Here is a 16,788-nt window from a genome sequence, read left to right as displayed (position 1 = left end):
GGGAACACCCACAGTAAGAGCATGGGATCTTTGTCAAACTGATTGTCTATTTTCAAGCAATATTTAGTTGCATGTCTACTCCCTCAAGGTAATAAAATCGAAGTATCTTACAGCATATTCTCAGTGGGTTAAATGTGGGGCCCTATGCTTTTATCTGTTATTACAATATAAAATACATACTTAGTAATTGTATCCAGTGGTCTTTACAAATAATTGTACTGAAAGGAATATGACGCACAACAGTAAAAGCCTTTTGGGATATTGAAATGTTTAACTATAGCAAATAATCCGAATTTACTTGCCCTGCTTTTTTCATTAACTACAGTATGCTCCTAAAGCTTTTTATATAGCAACCCTTGTGCCTTCAAAAGAACAATCATAACGCTGCAATAACATCTATGGCCATGTGTTGGATCATTTAGGTCAGCTCATCATATTCAGGGGAAATAAGCAGATATCATTTAATGCTTTGACCAACTCATTTTTACATAGTAAAAGTAATATACTCAATTACCAGTGTAATTATGTATTACATATTATACGTGTGGTTCTCAACCCACCGTGATTTAGAAGCACTAGGTAGCAGATGTGTTATCTTTATTTATTATTATTACATTAAGTAAAATGCAGATATTCTACTAAATTCTCACAGAGCTTTACGTTAATTGTGTTCTTCCAGTTAGTGCGTTCAATCAGAGGTTAATGTGAACTCGATTGCTGTCTCCATCACTATTAAAAGGGTGAGAAACACTAGTGCCAGCAGGAGTAAAGAAGCATTCGTGTCAGTGGTCATAGATGAACTCGGCAGAGCTGAGGAGTGTCATTCTACATGGGAAGTGGATGGATTGCTTGATATTAATGTGAGAACCAGTTCAACGGTCCCAGCCAAGACAGCCTCGGCATTGTGTTGGCAGAGCAGTGGTATGAAGTGCCAGGTCACCAATCACGTGTTAAGTCGTTGTTTAACCGTTATATGCACTGTTGTTTTTGGCTTTGCTGTGAAACAATAATATTCTCAGACTCAAGATGTTGTAATTTTCATCTCAGTACCTCACACATTAATACACAGATTATAAATCCACAGACTTGCTATTAATACCCATTATATAAACATGGTGCAGCCAGCCCCCAATGACAGAATGACATCCAAGAAGAAATGATGTGTGCTTTTACAGTTGATAGTGATGAACTACAATACAGTTTTTCTCCAGACGGACACGTTGCGCCTCAGGCCTGGGGCCATTTAAACCCACAGAGAGGATGTTTTGACTATTCTAGAATAATGCAATAACAGCATTAGTTGTCTATCACCATCTGCCACTAGATCTGGTACCCGCTGCTGTGATTTGGTCTGTGATTTGGTCTGTGATTTCTGGGACGAAAGACATATTTCTCACATTTTTGTCTCACGTTTTCAGTGAAGTGAAAATGACATGCAGTTATCAACTATATGCAATTTTATCCATCCAATGTGACCAGCTCAATTAGGAGATCCTTATTAATGTGTATCTTCCCAAGAATCTTCTTAGGAAAATATCCATTAAACTGTTTATCTGATTATATATATATAAATGAAAATGAAAACGGAAGTCGACTAGTAAGGGGGGCCACGTGACCACATGCTTTGCTTGATTATTGCTCACAATGGAGTATTTTGTTATTGTGGCTGACAAGACACTACAATAGCAATATGGTCCCATATGTGTGAGTATATAAACCAGATATGACATTTGTACTATATAATAATAAATAATACTTATTAGAAAGGGAATTATGACCCGTTTTAGATACTTCTAAGCAGCTTATAATACATCATTATCACTAATAATGGCAAGATTTGAAAATACAATATTGTATTTCCTTATCATTTGAAGTGTGTGTTATGTGTAAAAAAAACAACCTAGTGACTATAAAAAAAGAAGTTTGGAGCCGTGTAGACCAGCTGCTATAATCAAACAACAATATGGATCAGCAATGATCGTTAATTATATCGGTGACAAAAAAGAACGTGGTCAAGGATCTCTTAAAATTTGCTCCCTTGTTTCTTTTGTGCTGATCCGATCCGAACTGTGAGTTTTATGATCCGTTGCACCACATATATTACAATGTTCTGCATCTGCTGACCAGGCAAGAATTGCTAAAAAGTTTTCTTAGCCGTGCCATCACCATTGATATTTATACACCTAATGTGTTTAGGATTAAAGTATTTACAAGAGTGTGCAAATATAAGTTTAAATGCCAGCTTTTAAAATGTTACTTAGCAAACATAAAAAAGTACCTAAAGTAAAAGTGAATGGCCCAATTTCAAATGATATATTTACAACATTTCAGCCGCTAGAGCACACATTTGTTTACAAGGGCACAGAGTTCTTCATAGCTCCTAATTTTGCTATCAAAGTGAATGCATTTAACTTAAACATCTACAATATGTTCTATAGGGGGAGCTGCCCCCCCCCCCTGGAGGTTCCAAAACCCAATAAGAAACATTGCTTGTATCATTTGCTGGTCTAACAACAAAGGCTTCACATGCAGGTTGGCAGCAGAAGATGCAGCTTACTGCTGTGCACTGGAAACAGAGCGACGGGTATCTGTGATGATGGCGGTCTGATGCTGATATCTGGTCCCTGAGCTCTCATCACAGAACATGATTTTCAGCATGCCGCTAAGGTTTTTCTTCACCTGATTTACACTTTCCACGCTGCCCAAATGCATTCCCAAAGCCATGGGAATTGCTGAATAATGAAATTGACAGGCCTCATTTGTTTGGTTGTCTGTTTAACAAAAGCCAATGCCATGCACAACCCTGTGAGGCGTAGCCATAATCCCTGGGGATAATACAATTGAGTTTAGTTGAAAGGGGTTATCCGTCAGCGAGGACAGACAGATAAAGGATGACTGGTATTTGGAGACTTTTCGGATGCCGAGCAGCACAGAACAGGTGGGACAGGAGTTAATCGGCCCCGTATTTAAATGTCGCCGCTCCACGCAGGGTAAAGATGGGAAGGAAAGAGGCATCTAATTATATGGTTTGTGTGACTATCTTTTAGGAAAATTACAGATTTTTTAATAATATTTATAGAAGGATGGGTCAAGAGCTGTATTTTGATTAAAAGAAAATTTAAGAAATGCATCATAATCTGATTTGTCACATAACAGTAATAAAGTGACCTAGTGTGATGTAATGCACTTCATATTGCCCACATCACATATAATTTGACCCTGGAATTGTATGTTCCACTTGTCTCTCTTTATTACATGTGATGTCTCTCAATATTAATAAAAGTGCATTAAGTCTTAGTGCTTGAAAACAATTTGCTTGGTTCTCTTCTTAGAGCCTTTTGGGGAGAACTTTTTGTTCTCCTGTAATGATGGCATCATTTGATGATTAGCCCAAGAGACGGGCTCATATTAGATGAGCCTTCACTTCTGTAACCTCTGCCTCACTTCTCTTTTCCCAGTGGCTATCGCAACATTATGCCTTTCCACTTGGGAACAGAGGATACATTAACCTCTATCCCTTCACCTTTATGCATAATGTTCTGTTACATTATTAAATAAGGGCTAAATATATGATAATCAAGCCTTAAGGTTTTATCATGGTTGAAATGTAAATTAGATTTTTTGAATAATTCCCAGCTATGGTCCAGACAGGGAGTATGGCTGTGTTAACTTACTGTTTATTTTAAAATGACAATTATAGTAATGACAAAAAAAAGTTAGACTTTTTAAAATAATTTCATACATAGTTATCATCCATCCAAATTGTGTTAATAATGTTAAACTACAAACATATCTCTGTTGTTGAGTTGTCAAACATGGTTCCGCATTGTGCCTAAAACAAGAGTGAAATACTGTTCCTTGAACAAAATATAAGCAGTGTTTATCCTTTTTAGCTTATTTTCAGTAAGTAAGCACCCAGTCAGATGCAAAAAAAAGCTTGCGTGAATCCATTTATGTTAGGTGATAAATACTATGGGAGCGAGAGGGCATTTCCACAAACTTCTCCCATGCATAATTCAGTAATACATGAATAACCACGACACCCTCCAACTCAGTCAGCACCCTTCAATTATTAAAGTTGTGCTTTGCAGAGGAGCAGCCCAAGTTCAAATGGATACGATGTGAAGAGACGCTACATTGCATGAGATTACAATGTTTAGATAACCTGTTTGGGATCTCTACAGCCAAGTTTTTGGAAGCATCCCTTCCAGTATTGCTAATAATGGCTGAATATAAATGTTGCCCTCGCTTGAAGTGCACACCCCTGACTATGTTTAGCAAGGGTCAACGCGCCACCCGCTGACACACCTCAACATCTAAAATCAACCAGACCGATGGCCCCGGTCACTTGATCTTTAGACATTACATTAAATTACACGGCGCCGTGTGACACACACAGAGCCGATGTCTATGTTAACTGAGCGGGTATGGGTACACTGTTGATGTGGTTTTAAAAAGGAAATATAGTTCATACTCATGGAATACAGCATTTGTATCATTAGCAGCATGATGTAATGGCGTGAGTCATACAAACCTGCTACATTTGGACTAAATGTAAGCAGTACATGCTGTCCCATCGAGAACATGGTCAGGCAGGCCAGAGCCAAAGTGAACTGTCCAGGCTCGGCCATCTGGGGAGCTGGCACTGAGCGCCTCCACGGATGTACAAATCATGCTCTCAGAGCCACCACTGAGCACAGACCGTCTGTGACAACTCAAATCATATTAATGTATGCTGCTCGTAGTCGAACGATAGAGACAAAACCATCATCGTGCTGTTAATCTCAAAGCAATCGCATCATTAATCTCCTTTATGCACACAGATATTTTTTTTTTCATCCTACTCCGTTTTTTTCAAGGGAAAGGTATTTAACCTACCTCGTTTTTCAAAATTATGCTTAATATCGTTTTCCTTGCACATGATGCCCGTGTGCCCTCCGATGCCAATGTTTACTCCATAGTCCTCCTGGGCCTTCCCATCGCTCAGCTTGGTGTGGAGCTGGTTAGGCGTGGAGTTAAGCGAGTGTCCACCTGTGTCCTCCTCATCGCAGTCGTAATCATCGAGAATGGGGGTTTCCCGAATGGGCATGCCGATGACCGAGCTCCCATGCTGGTGTGTGCTTCGGGAGCCCCGGTAGCTGTCACGGCCCTGTGGCCCAAGCAGGACAGAGGGGATGTAGTGGATCTCATGGGTGGCCTCGGTGCTGGCACTCTTCTGGGGGATGCGTCGGCGCTTGCACCATCGGTGACGGGTGTACAGGACGAGGGTGAAGAGGAGAATAAGAAGGAGGAGGGCAATGAGGCCTCCCTGAAGGAAGGCGAGAGAAAAGAAAGAGAGAGAAGGTGAGGGAAGCACACAAGGATGACAACTCTGATGGTCTAACTTAATTGGTAATGCTGATATTCTATGTACTACGCAACAAAAGAAACATTTATTGCAACTCTAATGGAAACCGCCGCCACTTACAATGGGTTGAATGGTGATTAGCACCATGTGCCACTTATTGAATGAGGTCTGGCAATCACCACTTCAATGAGTGAGCTCTCAAAACAACATGAGGTAGCTAACAAGGTCCTAAAGAGACTAAATAATGAGGGCTCTCCTATGGGCCTCAGCTACAGATAAGTGCAGACGGAAATAGTTGATGTATAAAAAGGGAAAAGTCTTAAAAAGGATGCCAACCTCTTAGAATTCATAGAGATGTTTTCAAAGTGTGACACTGTGTGCAACACTTAACACAATTTAGGGCCACAATGATTTTCATGACACAATACATATCTGTATGTAGGTTAAATTCAATGTATTTTGAACAGCCTCATATTCAAAATGTGCGTATTTACAATGGACATCGAAAAGAATACTACTGAATGGAAGACCTGTTGATTTCTCTGTTTTCGGCCATGAGTGAATTTGACCTCAGATGCTTTCTTTTGACACATTGTCCGTGATTGTGAGTGAGCCAAACTCCAATAATGTCCAGTTGTTTTCAGAGCACCAGGATGCACGTGTCCCTTTCACCTCCGACAGTATCTTTGCCTTTCGTCGCTCCTTCTGGTCTTATTTTGGGAAAGGGACACGAATGAAACACAAGGGCAACCCCCTGTAGCAATGATGAACTCAAAAATCAAGAACTTTTTAACGACCACAAGATTCACAAATGATGTATGTACTCCATGTCTATCAGTTGGAATTTATTGTATTGTATCCATTCCCCATATGTATAGTTTCACCAGAACATAGATGTGTGGCAGAAATAGTTTTTTTTGTAGCAGTGCTGCATCTGGAGTCCTATCCTCTCAGTGTCTCTCTCACTCTCTCTCACACACACACACACACACACACACACACACACACACACACACACACACACACACACACACACACACACACACACACACACACACACATGCACCAGGGATGTTAGCCTGTGTTGCCCTCTCTTTCTTTCTATGGTCCTCTTTCTGTGGCCCTGTGAATTCACCAAGGAGCATCACATTTCTCCACGATTCATTCAATATCTCACAATCACAGGTACGCCCTAACATGCATGCAGCGGCAGGATGATAAAGTAAATCCATATGTACAGACAGAACGGTGGGAAAAAAAAAGGGAGGGTGTGACTTCCCCCCACAATGACATCCCAGACTCAGCAAGCCAGTGCAACGCGTGATGTCAGAGAGAAAATGCAGGTTTGGCACTTTTGCGAGCATATATTTAAAAAGGTGTGGTGATATTCACAAATGTATACATATGCACACACGGATGTCCATCTGCATGAAAAGGCACATGTGCAGACCAACACACAGAAACTAAAATGACAGAATAATGAATACAATCCACAAGAGATCATTCATCACAACATTTAAAATTCCATCTTCATGGGGAAAAACAAACCCCTTTGAAAATATAACTCATGCACTGCTGGGTGTCCATAAATCAAACTATGCTGAGAGGGGCGGCAGCCCAGGGAGGACTAGCACCACGGACAAACGTGTTCATTAATCTCCAATAGGATGGCAGCTTTGCAGAGATGCAGTCCCGCATACTCCCCTTCGTATGAACTTCTACATTAATTCACCCTGAAGAATGGCAAAAAAACTGATAAAGGCTTATGTTTCATTTTAGCAGCCGAGTGATAGTGGAGTGACATTGTGAAGCTCTGCAGCACCACTCGAGGAAACTGCAACGCAAATAACGACATGTTAAAATCTCTGTTGCAAGTATAGCTTTTATCCATTAAAAATTGCAAGACAGAAATATTTTCTGGAGCTTCGTGATGCACTTATTCATCTTATGCTGTAACACGTCAGTTAATTGAGAAAGGAAGGTAGAGAAGGAAACTTTGAATAATGGCACCTTTTATAATTACGCCATGCACTGTTAAGTCATATAAACCTTAATTAGCCTCCACATATTTACATATAAACACTGCAGACTTATGACGCAAGTACCATTACAATACAGACAATCTAAAAGCTTTACAAAGTTCAAGCAAAAAACTATATATACCACATGTCAGCTTTTGTTTTTGTTCATCTCTGTTAATTTGACTCTGTCACATCAGTGGCCTTAAGATCCTCTCAAATTCCCTTTCCTGTATACTCTCACATTGTTTTCCTCTGCACTTCCCACCGTTCTCGTTTTTTGTTCTCTCTCCTTCTCGATTACAGCGTGTCTGTCTGTCTCCATTTCCCTTCATGTTTGATCACATCTTTTCTTCCACTCTTCAGTACAACAGCCATATAAATTCACACTGGCAGATGTCGCCATGAGGGGAAATAGGTTTTCTGTTAATCTTCAGACCCTACAAATCCCCGCTGCTTTAGTCCTAAGTGACTTCACGGGGAGGAGATTGGCTGGAAACCCCATAATTCAACTCTTTTTTTGTGTGTTATAGGTTTTCTTTTTTTTCTTGTGCATGTGCATGCTTCCGTTTCCCATATTTGTGTGTTATTCTTTCCTTCTGCCCTTTTGTTCTCCTGTGTGTGCCACTTTAACGCCCGTCTCTTGAAAATTTCATTTTCTTGCTGTGCCCGCTTCTTACATTTCACTTCCTATCCAACCAGTCTCCCTTTTTTCTCTCCACTGTGGATCATGTTGCCTCTTTCCTCCCCTGCCAGGCACACTTGCAATGGTTTCATCTCTTCTCACTTTTTTTTTTTCTTCCATCCTCCATCTTTTACTTATTAAATGTAGAATTTGGCACCTGCACTGAACACTTTCCCTCACATTTTTGTTCAACAGACTGCAAATTCCTCATATGAAGCTATTACCTTGGTTTAGCCATGACAGTCATCTTCAAATGTAGGACAAATATATATGTTGGTGCATATACTATAATAACTAGGGATAATCCATACCATTCTGTAGCAAATATGACCACAATACAGTATATATATTTGGTTTTCTCCCCCATTCAAAACACATTTTACTAAAATATCCACCGCTATGTGAAGTCAATGAACAGGATTTTCTTTTTGCAGGCTGTTTTAGAAACACAGTTTATATAATTAAATGAGGGGAAAATGAATAAGAAGGATCTCGAAAACAATCTTTGGAAAGGTTAGGAACGTTGTTGGTACATACACCTCATATTAATATAATGCTCTGCCAGCTGCCCACTCTGATGGGCGGTGGCATCTAGTCACCCAAAATCACATTTGATTAGATAACTGAATGCTTTAGAGGTCAAGATGAGGCATCAAGACTAGTGTTTTTGTTTTACAAGAAGAGTAAAGAATAGGATATTGTTGTGAGAATACTAATACAATGTTACATCAGCATATAACAAGAGATAAAAGAACAATTTACACAGAGATGCAGTATCAGAACATTAGTTTTTAAATTCCTTGTCTGACAAAAAAATGAAAGAACTTAAAGAAGTTATCATAAGGTCAACTCACGCAACATGCAAGGCAAATGACCGGTTTCCTAAACATCCCAAATGGCAAAGTGGCCAACCACTGAGTTACAGCTTTTAGTTCCAGGGGTCATAGTGAACACATCCAGAACTTCACAAACTGTGACGATGTACATGAGCCCTAGAACATGACAACGCCATAGATATCAGGTCATTCCGTCTTACTAATGTATGTGGTTTATTCAGGAGGTTAATAAACCCACAGCAAAACCTCAATGGACTGGATCAATGAGGTTTTGCTGTGGGTTAGGAATACCTTGGATTCACATTCACTGCAGGAATGTGAATCCAAGGTATTCCCTGATTTATTGCAGACTGTCCCCCTCATCATGCAAGGTTGGGGTCTTCAGGAGTCTTTGGGAGTCTGTAGAATAAGCCCTGCAAGTGGAAGCCGAGGTGTTAACTAACTCTGAACGGTCAATACAGTTTCCTAATCAGTATTGGATTTAGTTGTTGGTTTTTGTTTAGATTTTTTTTCTGATAGGGATTGTTCAGATTAGAAATGGGGTTGTCTGAGGTACTTATCCATAGTCAGTGAATTAACTACAGAAGATGGCGGTCGGCACGCCCTTATTTTGGAGACGCAGGCAAGAGTATCAACACATGAGCACTTCTGCAGGGAAACATATTTTAACCATCTAAATGACTTTGCTGTAACTTCTTCCTGCTTCTCCAAACTGGGGGTGTGCCGACTGCTGTCGACTGTCGGTAATACACAGACTGTGGATAGGTACCTCAAACCCCAAAAGTACAAGACAACCTGCTTTGATTGAAAATAAGTAACTTAAAAGTGAACATTGTATAGTTGAATATTTTTTAAATGGGGTTTGAGGTACCTATCCACAGTCTGTGTATTACCGACAGTCGACAGCAGTGGGCACACCCCCAGTTTGGAGAAGCAGGAAGAAGTTACAGCAAAGTCATTTAGATGGTTAAAATATGTTTCCCTGCAGAAGTGCTCATGTGTTGATACTCTTGCCTGCGTCTCCAAAATAAGGGCGTGCCGACCGCCATCTTCTGGAGTATAAAGACCTAGGAGTCTTTCGTTGGAGTCTTCGGTGGTGGCTGAGGGTGGCTGAGTATAAACATTTCCCTGTGATAATGTGTTTTCTCTTCATACCTGTGTGCACATCTACTCGTAGATATTATAGACCACGGACTCGGTCACACATGCACCAAAATCCTTCCTCTCTTATTTATCCCACCCGCTCTACACAGACCCAGCGCCTCGTCACTGGGGGCCTCTGGAACTGCCAGTCAGCTAACCGCAAGGCGGACTTCATCTCTGGCTTTGCTATCAAGCAATCGCTGGACTTCCTGGCTCTCACTGAGACCTGGATCACACCAGACAACACATCAATCCCTGCTGCTCTCTCCTCGGCCTTCTCCTTCAGCCACACACCCAGACCCTCTGGTCGTGGTGGTGGCACAGGTCTACTCATCTCACCCAAATGGAGTTTTGCTCTCTATCCGCTTCCATTTACCCCACTGTCTTTTGAGTTTCATGCAGTGACGGTTACTCATCCGGTTCATCTAACCATTGTCGTCCTCTACCGTCCTCCTGGTTCCTTTGGAGACTTCTTGGAAGAACTAGATGTCCTCCTATCAAACTTCCCAGAAAATGGACCCCCGCTCATCCTTCTGGGTGACTTTAATATCCAGACTGAGAAGTCATGTGACCTGCTACTCTTACTGTCTTCCTTTGCTCTCTCTCTCAGTCCTTCCCCTCCTACTCACAAAGCTGGCAACCACCTTGACTATATTTTCACCAGAAACTGCTCTACAGCTAACCTCACTGTAACTCGACTTCATGTTTCTGACCATTTCTTCATCTCGTACTCTCTCCCACTCTTTGGAACTGACAACCCTCCCACAACGGATTCTGCACCTGTCCGTCGCAACATCTGCACCCTCTCACCCTCTCACCCTCCTCTCTGGCCTCCTCTGTTCTGTCAGCCCTCCCTTCAACCGATTCCTTCGCACTTATGCAGCCTAACTTCGCCACTGACACACTTCTCTCTACGCTGTCGTCCTCTCTTGATTCTCTCTGTCCTCTTACGACTCGAAAGGTCCGCAAGTCCTCTCCGGCTCCGTGGCTGTCCGAACCGGTGCGCGCCGAGAGAGCCACTATGCGAGCAGCGGAAAGGAAATGGCGAAAATCCAAACACGCCAGCGACCTGCTTGCCTATCAATCTCTTCTCTCCTCCTTCTCTGCGTCCATCTCTGCAGCCAAAAGTTTGTTCTATCAATCCAGAATCGAATCCTCTTTATCTAACCCTAAAAAGCTCTTCTCAATTTTTTCCAACCTCCTTGACCCCCCTGTTCCCCCCCCTCCCTCCACCCTTCTACCAAGCCACTTTGTTGACTACTTTACAAAAAAGATAGACGACATACGCTCTTCATTTACTAATCCATCTTCCTCAACTACACCTCCAGTAACTTCACCTTCTTCCCCCTTGTTTTCCTCTTTTATCCCCCTGTCTCCCAATCAAGTTCTTACCTTGGTAACCTCTGCCCGCCCAACCACCTGCCCCCTTGACCCCATCCCTTCTCACCTTCTCCAGTCCATTGCTCCGGACCTTCTTCCCTTTCTCACCCATCTTATTAACACCTCCCTCTCAACCGGCTGTTTCCCTAACTCTCTGAAGGAGGCAAGAGTCAACCCTCTCCTGAAGAAACCCACTCTCGACCCATCTGAAGTCAACAACTACAGACCTGTCTCTCTCCTTCCCTTCCTCTCCAAAACTCTAGAGCGAGCTATCTTTAACCAAGTCTCCTCCTTTCTTCACTGTAACAACCTTCTAGACCCCCACCAGTCTGGATTCAAGACAGGCCACTCAACAGAGACTGCCCTCCTTGCTGTCTCTGAGCAGCTTCACACTGCTAGAGCAGCCTCTCTCTCCTCTGTCCTCATCCTTCTAGACCTTTCCGCTGCCTTTGACACAGTGAACCACCAGATCCTCTTGTCCTGGGTATCTCAGGCACCGCGCTCTCACTCTTCTCATCCTACCTCACCGACCGCTCTTACCGGGTAACCTGGAGAGGATCTGTGTCTGAGCCTTGGCCTCTGACTACTGGGGTCCCTCAGGGTTCAGTCCTTGGTCCTCTTCTCTTCTCTCTGTACACCAACTCTCTTGGCTCTATCATTCGCTCGCATGGCTTCTCCTACCACAGCTATGCTGACGACACCCAACTGATCCTCTGCCTGTCTGACCGACATCTCTCAGTGGATGTCCGCACACCACCTGAAAATTAACCCGGAAAAGACTGAACTTCTCCTCCTTCCAGGAAAAGGCTCTCCCACCCACGACCTAACTATTAACTTCAACAACTCAGTGCTGGTTCCGACTCCGACTGCCAGGAACCTCGGAGTGACGCTCGACAGTCAACTCTCCCTGACTGCCAACATTGCCGCAATAACACGCTCCTGTAGGTACATGCTGTACAACATCAGGAGAATACGACCCCTTCTCACTCAGAAGGCGGCATAGGTTCTGGTCCAGGCTCTGGTCATCTCACGGCTGGACTATTGCAACTCCCTCTTGGCAGGTCTACCTGCTAATGCCATTCGACCTCTACAGCTCATCCAGAATGCAGCTGCTCGACTGGTCTTCAACCGACCGAAATTTACCCACACTACTCCGCTCCTCCGCGACCTTCACTGGTTACCGGTGGCCGCCCGCATCCGCTTCAAAACATTGGTACTTGCGTACCGTGCTGCGAACAGATCGGGTCCAGTCTACATCCAGGACATGGTCAAACCGTACACCCCAGCCCGTTCACTTCGCTCGGCTTCTGCCAATCTGCTTGTAGCTCCTTCACTTCGAGCTAAATCACGACTGTTTGCAGTGCTGGCTCCTCATTGGTGGAACGAGCTTCCCATTGACATCAGGACAGCAGAAAGTCTCTACATCTTCCGGCGCAAACTAAAAACACATCTTTTTCGACTATACCTTGAATAGGTAGCACTTAAATGCCGTAGTAGCACTTAAATGTCCCTTACCGATAGCACTTTAGTAGCACTTAAATGGCACTTACGGATAGTACTTTGTAGTTTAACTTTATTGAAGAAATTGTACTTGCTTGATTCTTGTTGTTCTGAGTTTGGACTCACGGTTTTATGCACTTATTGTAAGTCGCTTTGGATAAAAGCGTCAGCTAAATGACATGTAATGTAATGTAATGTAATAATGTCCAGGCAGATGCTTTGCCACATTTCATATTCAAAACCAAAGTGAGCAGCATTAAGTCAAAGGGTGCAACATTAATTGTAAATATCATCATTCTGTATTAAAAACAATCCGATAATTACATAATAATGTAGCTGGTTATTCACCAATAAGATTTAATAGTGTGCAGTCAGTTAATTACCCATATAGGAAGGATTTAAAAAAAAAAAATGTAATCACGGTTATTGCTAAATAATAATAATAATAATAATAATAATACATTGAATTTATATAGCGTTTTTCAAAACACACAAAGACGCTTTACATAAGGCATAGACATACAAAACTAAATAGAAAGACAAATAGCAAACAAACAAACAAATAGAACATTTCAGTTAAAAAAAAAGAAGAAAACTTGAGAAGTGAAGAGGAATGAGTCATATGAGTTTTTTTCTACCTTTTTTACAATTTAACATTCATTTAAATTATTTAAAATTTTATTCAACAGTGTAGCCATTCTTCTGACTTAATTATTCTGCAAATCTTGGATTATTTTTTATTTTGTGATTGCTGTTGGCTCCTGCTCTCCACCACTGCGATCTGTCAACTGGTGTTGGCTGGCTAGCCGACAGTCTCTTGCTGGCCGGCGGCTGCCAACGAGCCAGCCGACTCCCTGCTAGATTCTCTCCACCGCTGCCGCCTGGACAATCCTGGACAACTGGCGTTGGCTGGCTAGCCGACAGTCTCTTGCTGGCTGACCGACGGTCTCTTGCCGGCCGGCGGCTGCGGGCGAGCCGGCCGACTCCCTGCTCCATGCTGTTGCTCTGAGGCTGGTCGCCTCTCAGCGGTCCCGGTGCTCCGGTCCGTGGTTGGCGATTGCGTCCTCCCGGGCTGGCATGGTTCTGCAGTGTTCCACCTCGCAGCTCCTCCGGCTCAACAGCTTCTCTGATCCTCCGTTCATCTCGGCCATCGGGGCGCTCGGACTCCTTCTTCGACCCGTTGCATCCACATAGCCTCCCGCGGAGGATTTGTTTGCTCCTGGCCTGATCGCTCCACGGTTTCTATCCCCTCCCTCTGGTTGGCCGAGCGCATCGCTGCAGCTCGTCATCACAACAACAGTCCCCAAGAGCGAGATGGTGGCACGAAATTAGGAACTGTTACAGCTCCCCCAGCACCCTCTACTCTTCCTGCTGACTCCACTCCCCAAAACCGGACTGGTACACCTTTTATTACCTCCAAGATGTCGTCCTTTTATGCAGTTCTTTGGTTCCCCTATTTTAGTTTGTCTGTTCTTATTTTGTATTTGTAATTTTCTATTCCTCTATTGTGTTCATTGCCTATATGGCTTTGTCTCCTTTGCCTCATGTATTTTCTGAAATGTTTACTTGTATTGATGTTATGTTTTTACCTTGCTTCTATGTAGAGCACTCTGTAAACCCTGTTTTTAAAGGTGCTATATAAATAAATGTATTATTACATGTATTATTATATAGTGGAGGGTAGGGGGCGGGGTTAGCAGGTGAAGGCGAGTTTGAAGAGGTGGGTTTTGAGGGCTTGTTTAAATTATGAAAGGGTGGGAGCATGACTAAAAATTATCTAAAATATAAAAAAATATAATTGTGTGAAGCAATAGTTGTTAGGGCTTTTATATTCTTGACCACAGTATCTGAATATTGTTGGAACATGATGCTACCTTTCTATTGTCTCTTTCTTCTCTTCCTTCGCGTTACACGTTTCAGAAACAATAAACAATACGTGGCCTGAGTGGAAAGTGGTTATAAAGCTGTAGAACACACACATTGTAGCCAGTTAATGGATGAAAGCATTACTTAAATCAGACCCTCAAACCACATCAAACTCTTCAACAGCCAGGAAGTTTGATGATCAATTATATTGACTTGTATATGTACTTTGGCACAACTGGCTCTCTTATGATCCTATTAAGCGTCTTTGTGCATCGAAATAACAAGACCCAGAGCAAACACGTCCAACACATGCTCTTTGGTTAAGCCACCATCTGTGCACAGTGGAGGCTGCGGCTCACTAAACCCAAGTATCCATCTCCTTCCTGTTCCAAGGGAATATTGGACTATAGCAATCTTTAGGGTATTGTTCAGAGCAAATCCTACTGTGAAATAGTCACATGCTGAATTCAGAATGTCAAAATAGAAACAGAAATAGCAGATGACGTGCATGTGTTACCACACAAAGCCACAGATGACATGCCTAGCAGAATTGGATACTCATGTAAGCACAGTGAAATGCACACAGGTGTACACACAGTCATATACATGGGGCTGCCCACATATACAGACATAACACACCCTCAACGCCCTGTTCCTGAGTGTATGCCACTGTGTGTCAGGCAGCAACACCATCCTCTACCACTCTCTGCAACTCTTTTTCTGTCACCATCTTTTATTTGTCAACCACCCACTCTTTGTTACACTGGCCCCATCTCAGTGGTGTGTTGGTTTCTCCCATCTCTCTCTCCCAGCAGGAAGTCAAAGTGGCATGTGCCTTAGCATCTGCTCTCCATTCTCTCCGTCCAACTAGAAGTCGCAGCGTGAATGACAGGACTTGGCTCTCTGGTTAATGTTTCCTCTCGGCTAATTCACCTTGGAGAAGCCATGGCTGTCCATTACCTGGCCACACGGAGAAATAACGTCTCGTCTCAGAGACATGATACAGACTGGTATTAGTAGCTAAACGGATATTAGCTTTATGCCAGGTTCAGACTACACAATCATATTGTCATAAATATAGTCATAACGTGTTCTTGTGCCTTGGCAGAGAGATTTCACCGACTACACGATGGTCTCCAGCCAATCATAGCTTGCCATCTTTCACAACCTTCATGATGTCATCAGTAGTTGGTATAGGGACTGACTTATGGAAACCATGATGTAAGCAGGCAATGGCCTCCGAAGCAGACTGTGACCTGTCCTATCTTTCGCAGTTCTACCTAGCATTTACTTTGTGAGTCTTAGAGGCAGTTTCAATGTACAACAATATCTACAAACACACTAAACCAGGATAATTTGTCACCCCCTCTCCAATACTGCCACTTTGCATCAACTCTATGTGCTCTGGTTATAACAGCGTTTGTTCGGTTGTTGACGAATGTAATATAGAAAGACACCAGTCTTCAGAAGGCCTATGCAAACATGTCTGTTAAATCTCGATTGGTAAGGTAAAGTTTTTTCATGTCAGTGAAATAATCTATTTTGAAATGATGGAAAGTATTTTCAAAAAGTCCACAGCCCTGGCTATGTAAATCACTAGAGAAATTACACTGACGAAAAGCCTGTACCTAATCATAAAATCTGATTACACTGTGATTGAAAACTGAATGAAAATCTCCCACAGCTTAACTGGAAAGCACCAGGTCGACCTTTCCATTTTGTGTCCCTCGCCATGGGAACTAATACATGTTTCCGTCATCTATTCCCCAAGCACTTTTTCCATCGCCTTGAGTCCCATCCTCTCATTGCTCCACCTCTCTATCCTCTCCTTTTACATGCCACAATGCTCCATCCCACACAGAGAAAAGATTTGAGGGCAGATAATGCTGTCATGAGCACTGGCAGTGGGAATTATAACAGAGAATTAGGGCTGATTTGCTGGTGTACTGTAGCTGCCCACAATACCTCTCTCCTAGGAATTGTCTAGCTTTAGCCCATGCCCTACACCCACCA

General features: G+C 42.7%; 1 protein-coding gene across 1 annotated transcript in view; it reads right to left on the bottom strand.

Annotated features, from left to right (window-relative positions):
* LOC117740635 (astrotactin-2-like) overlaps nucleotides 1-16,788 on the bottom strand; it is a 227,485-nt gene that overhangs the window by 151,854 nt on the left and 58,843 nt on the right. Inside the window, exon 3 of the mRNA XM_034547153.1 lies at nucleotides 4,879-5,308. Within this exon, the coding sequence (XP_034403044.1) occupies nucleotides 4,879-5,308 (430 nt within the window). The remainder of the gene's footprint in view (nucleotides 1-4,878; nucleotides 5,309-16,788) is intronic.

The sequence above is a fragment of the Cyclopterus lumpus genome, chromosome 12, assembly GCF_009769545.1.
Source record: "Cyclopterus lumpus isolate fCycLum1 chromosome 12, fCycLum1.pri, whole genome shotgun sequence".
Taxonomy (NCBI): Eukaryota; Metazoa; Chordata; class Actinopteri; order Perciformes; family Cyclopteridae; genus Cyclopterus; species Cyclopterus lumpus.
This window is presented reverse-complemented; position numbering and strand designations above follow the sequence as displayed.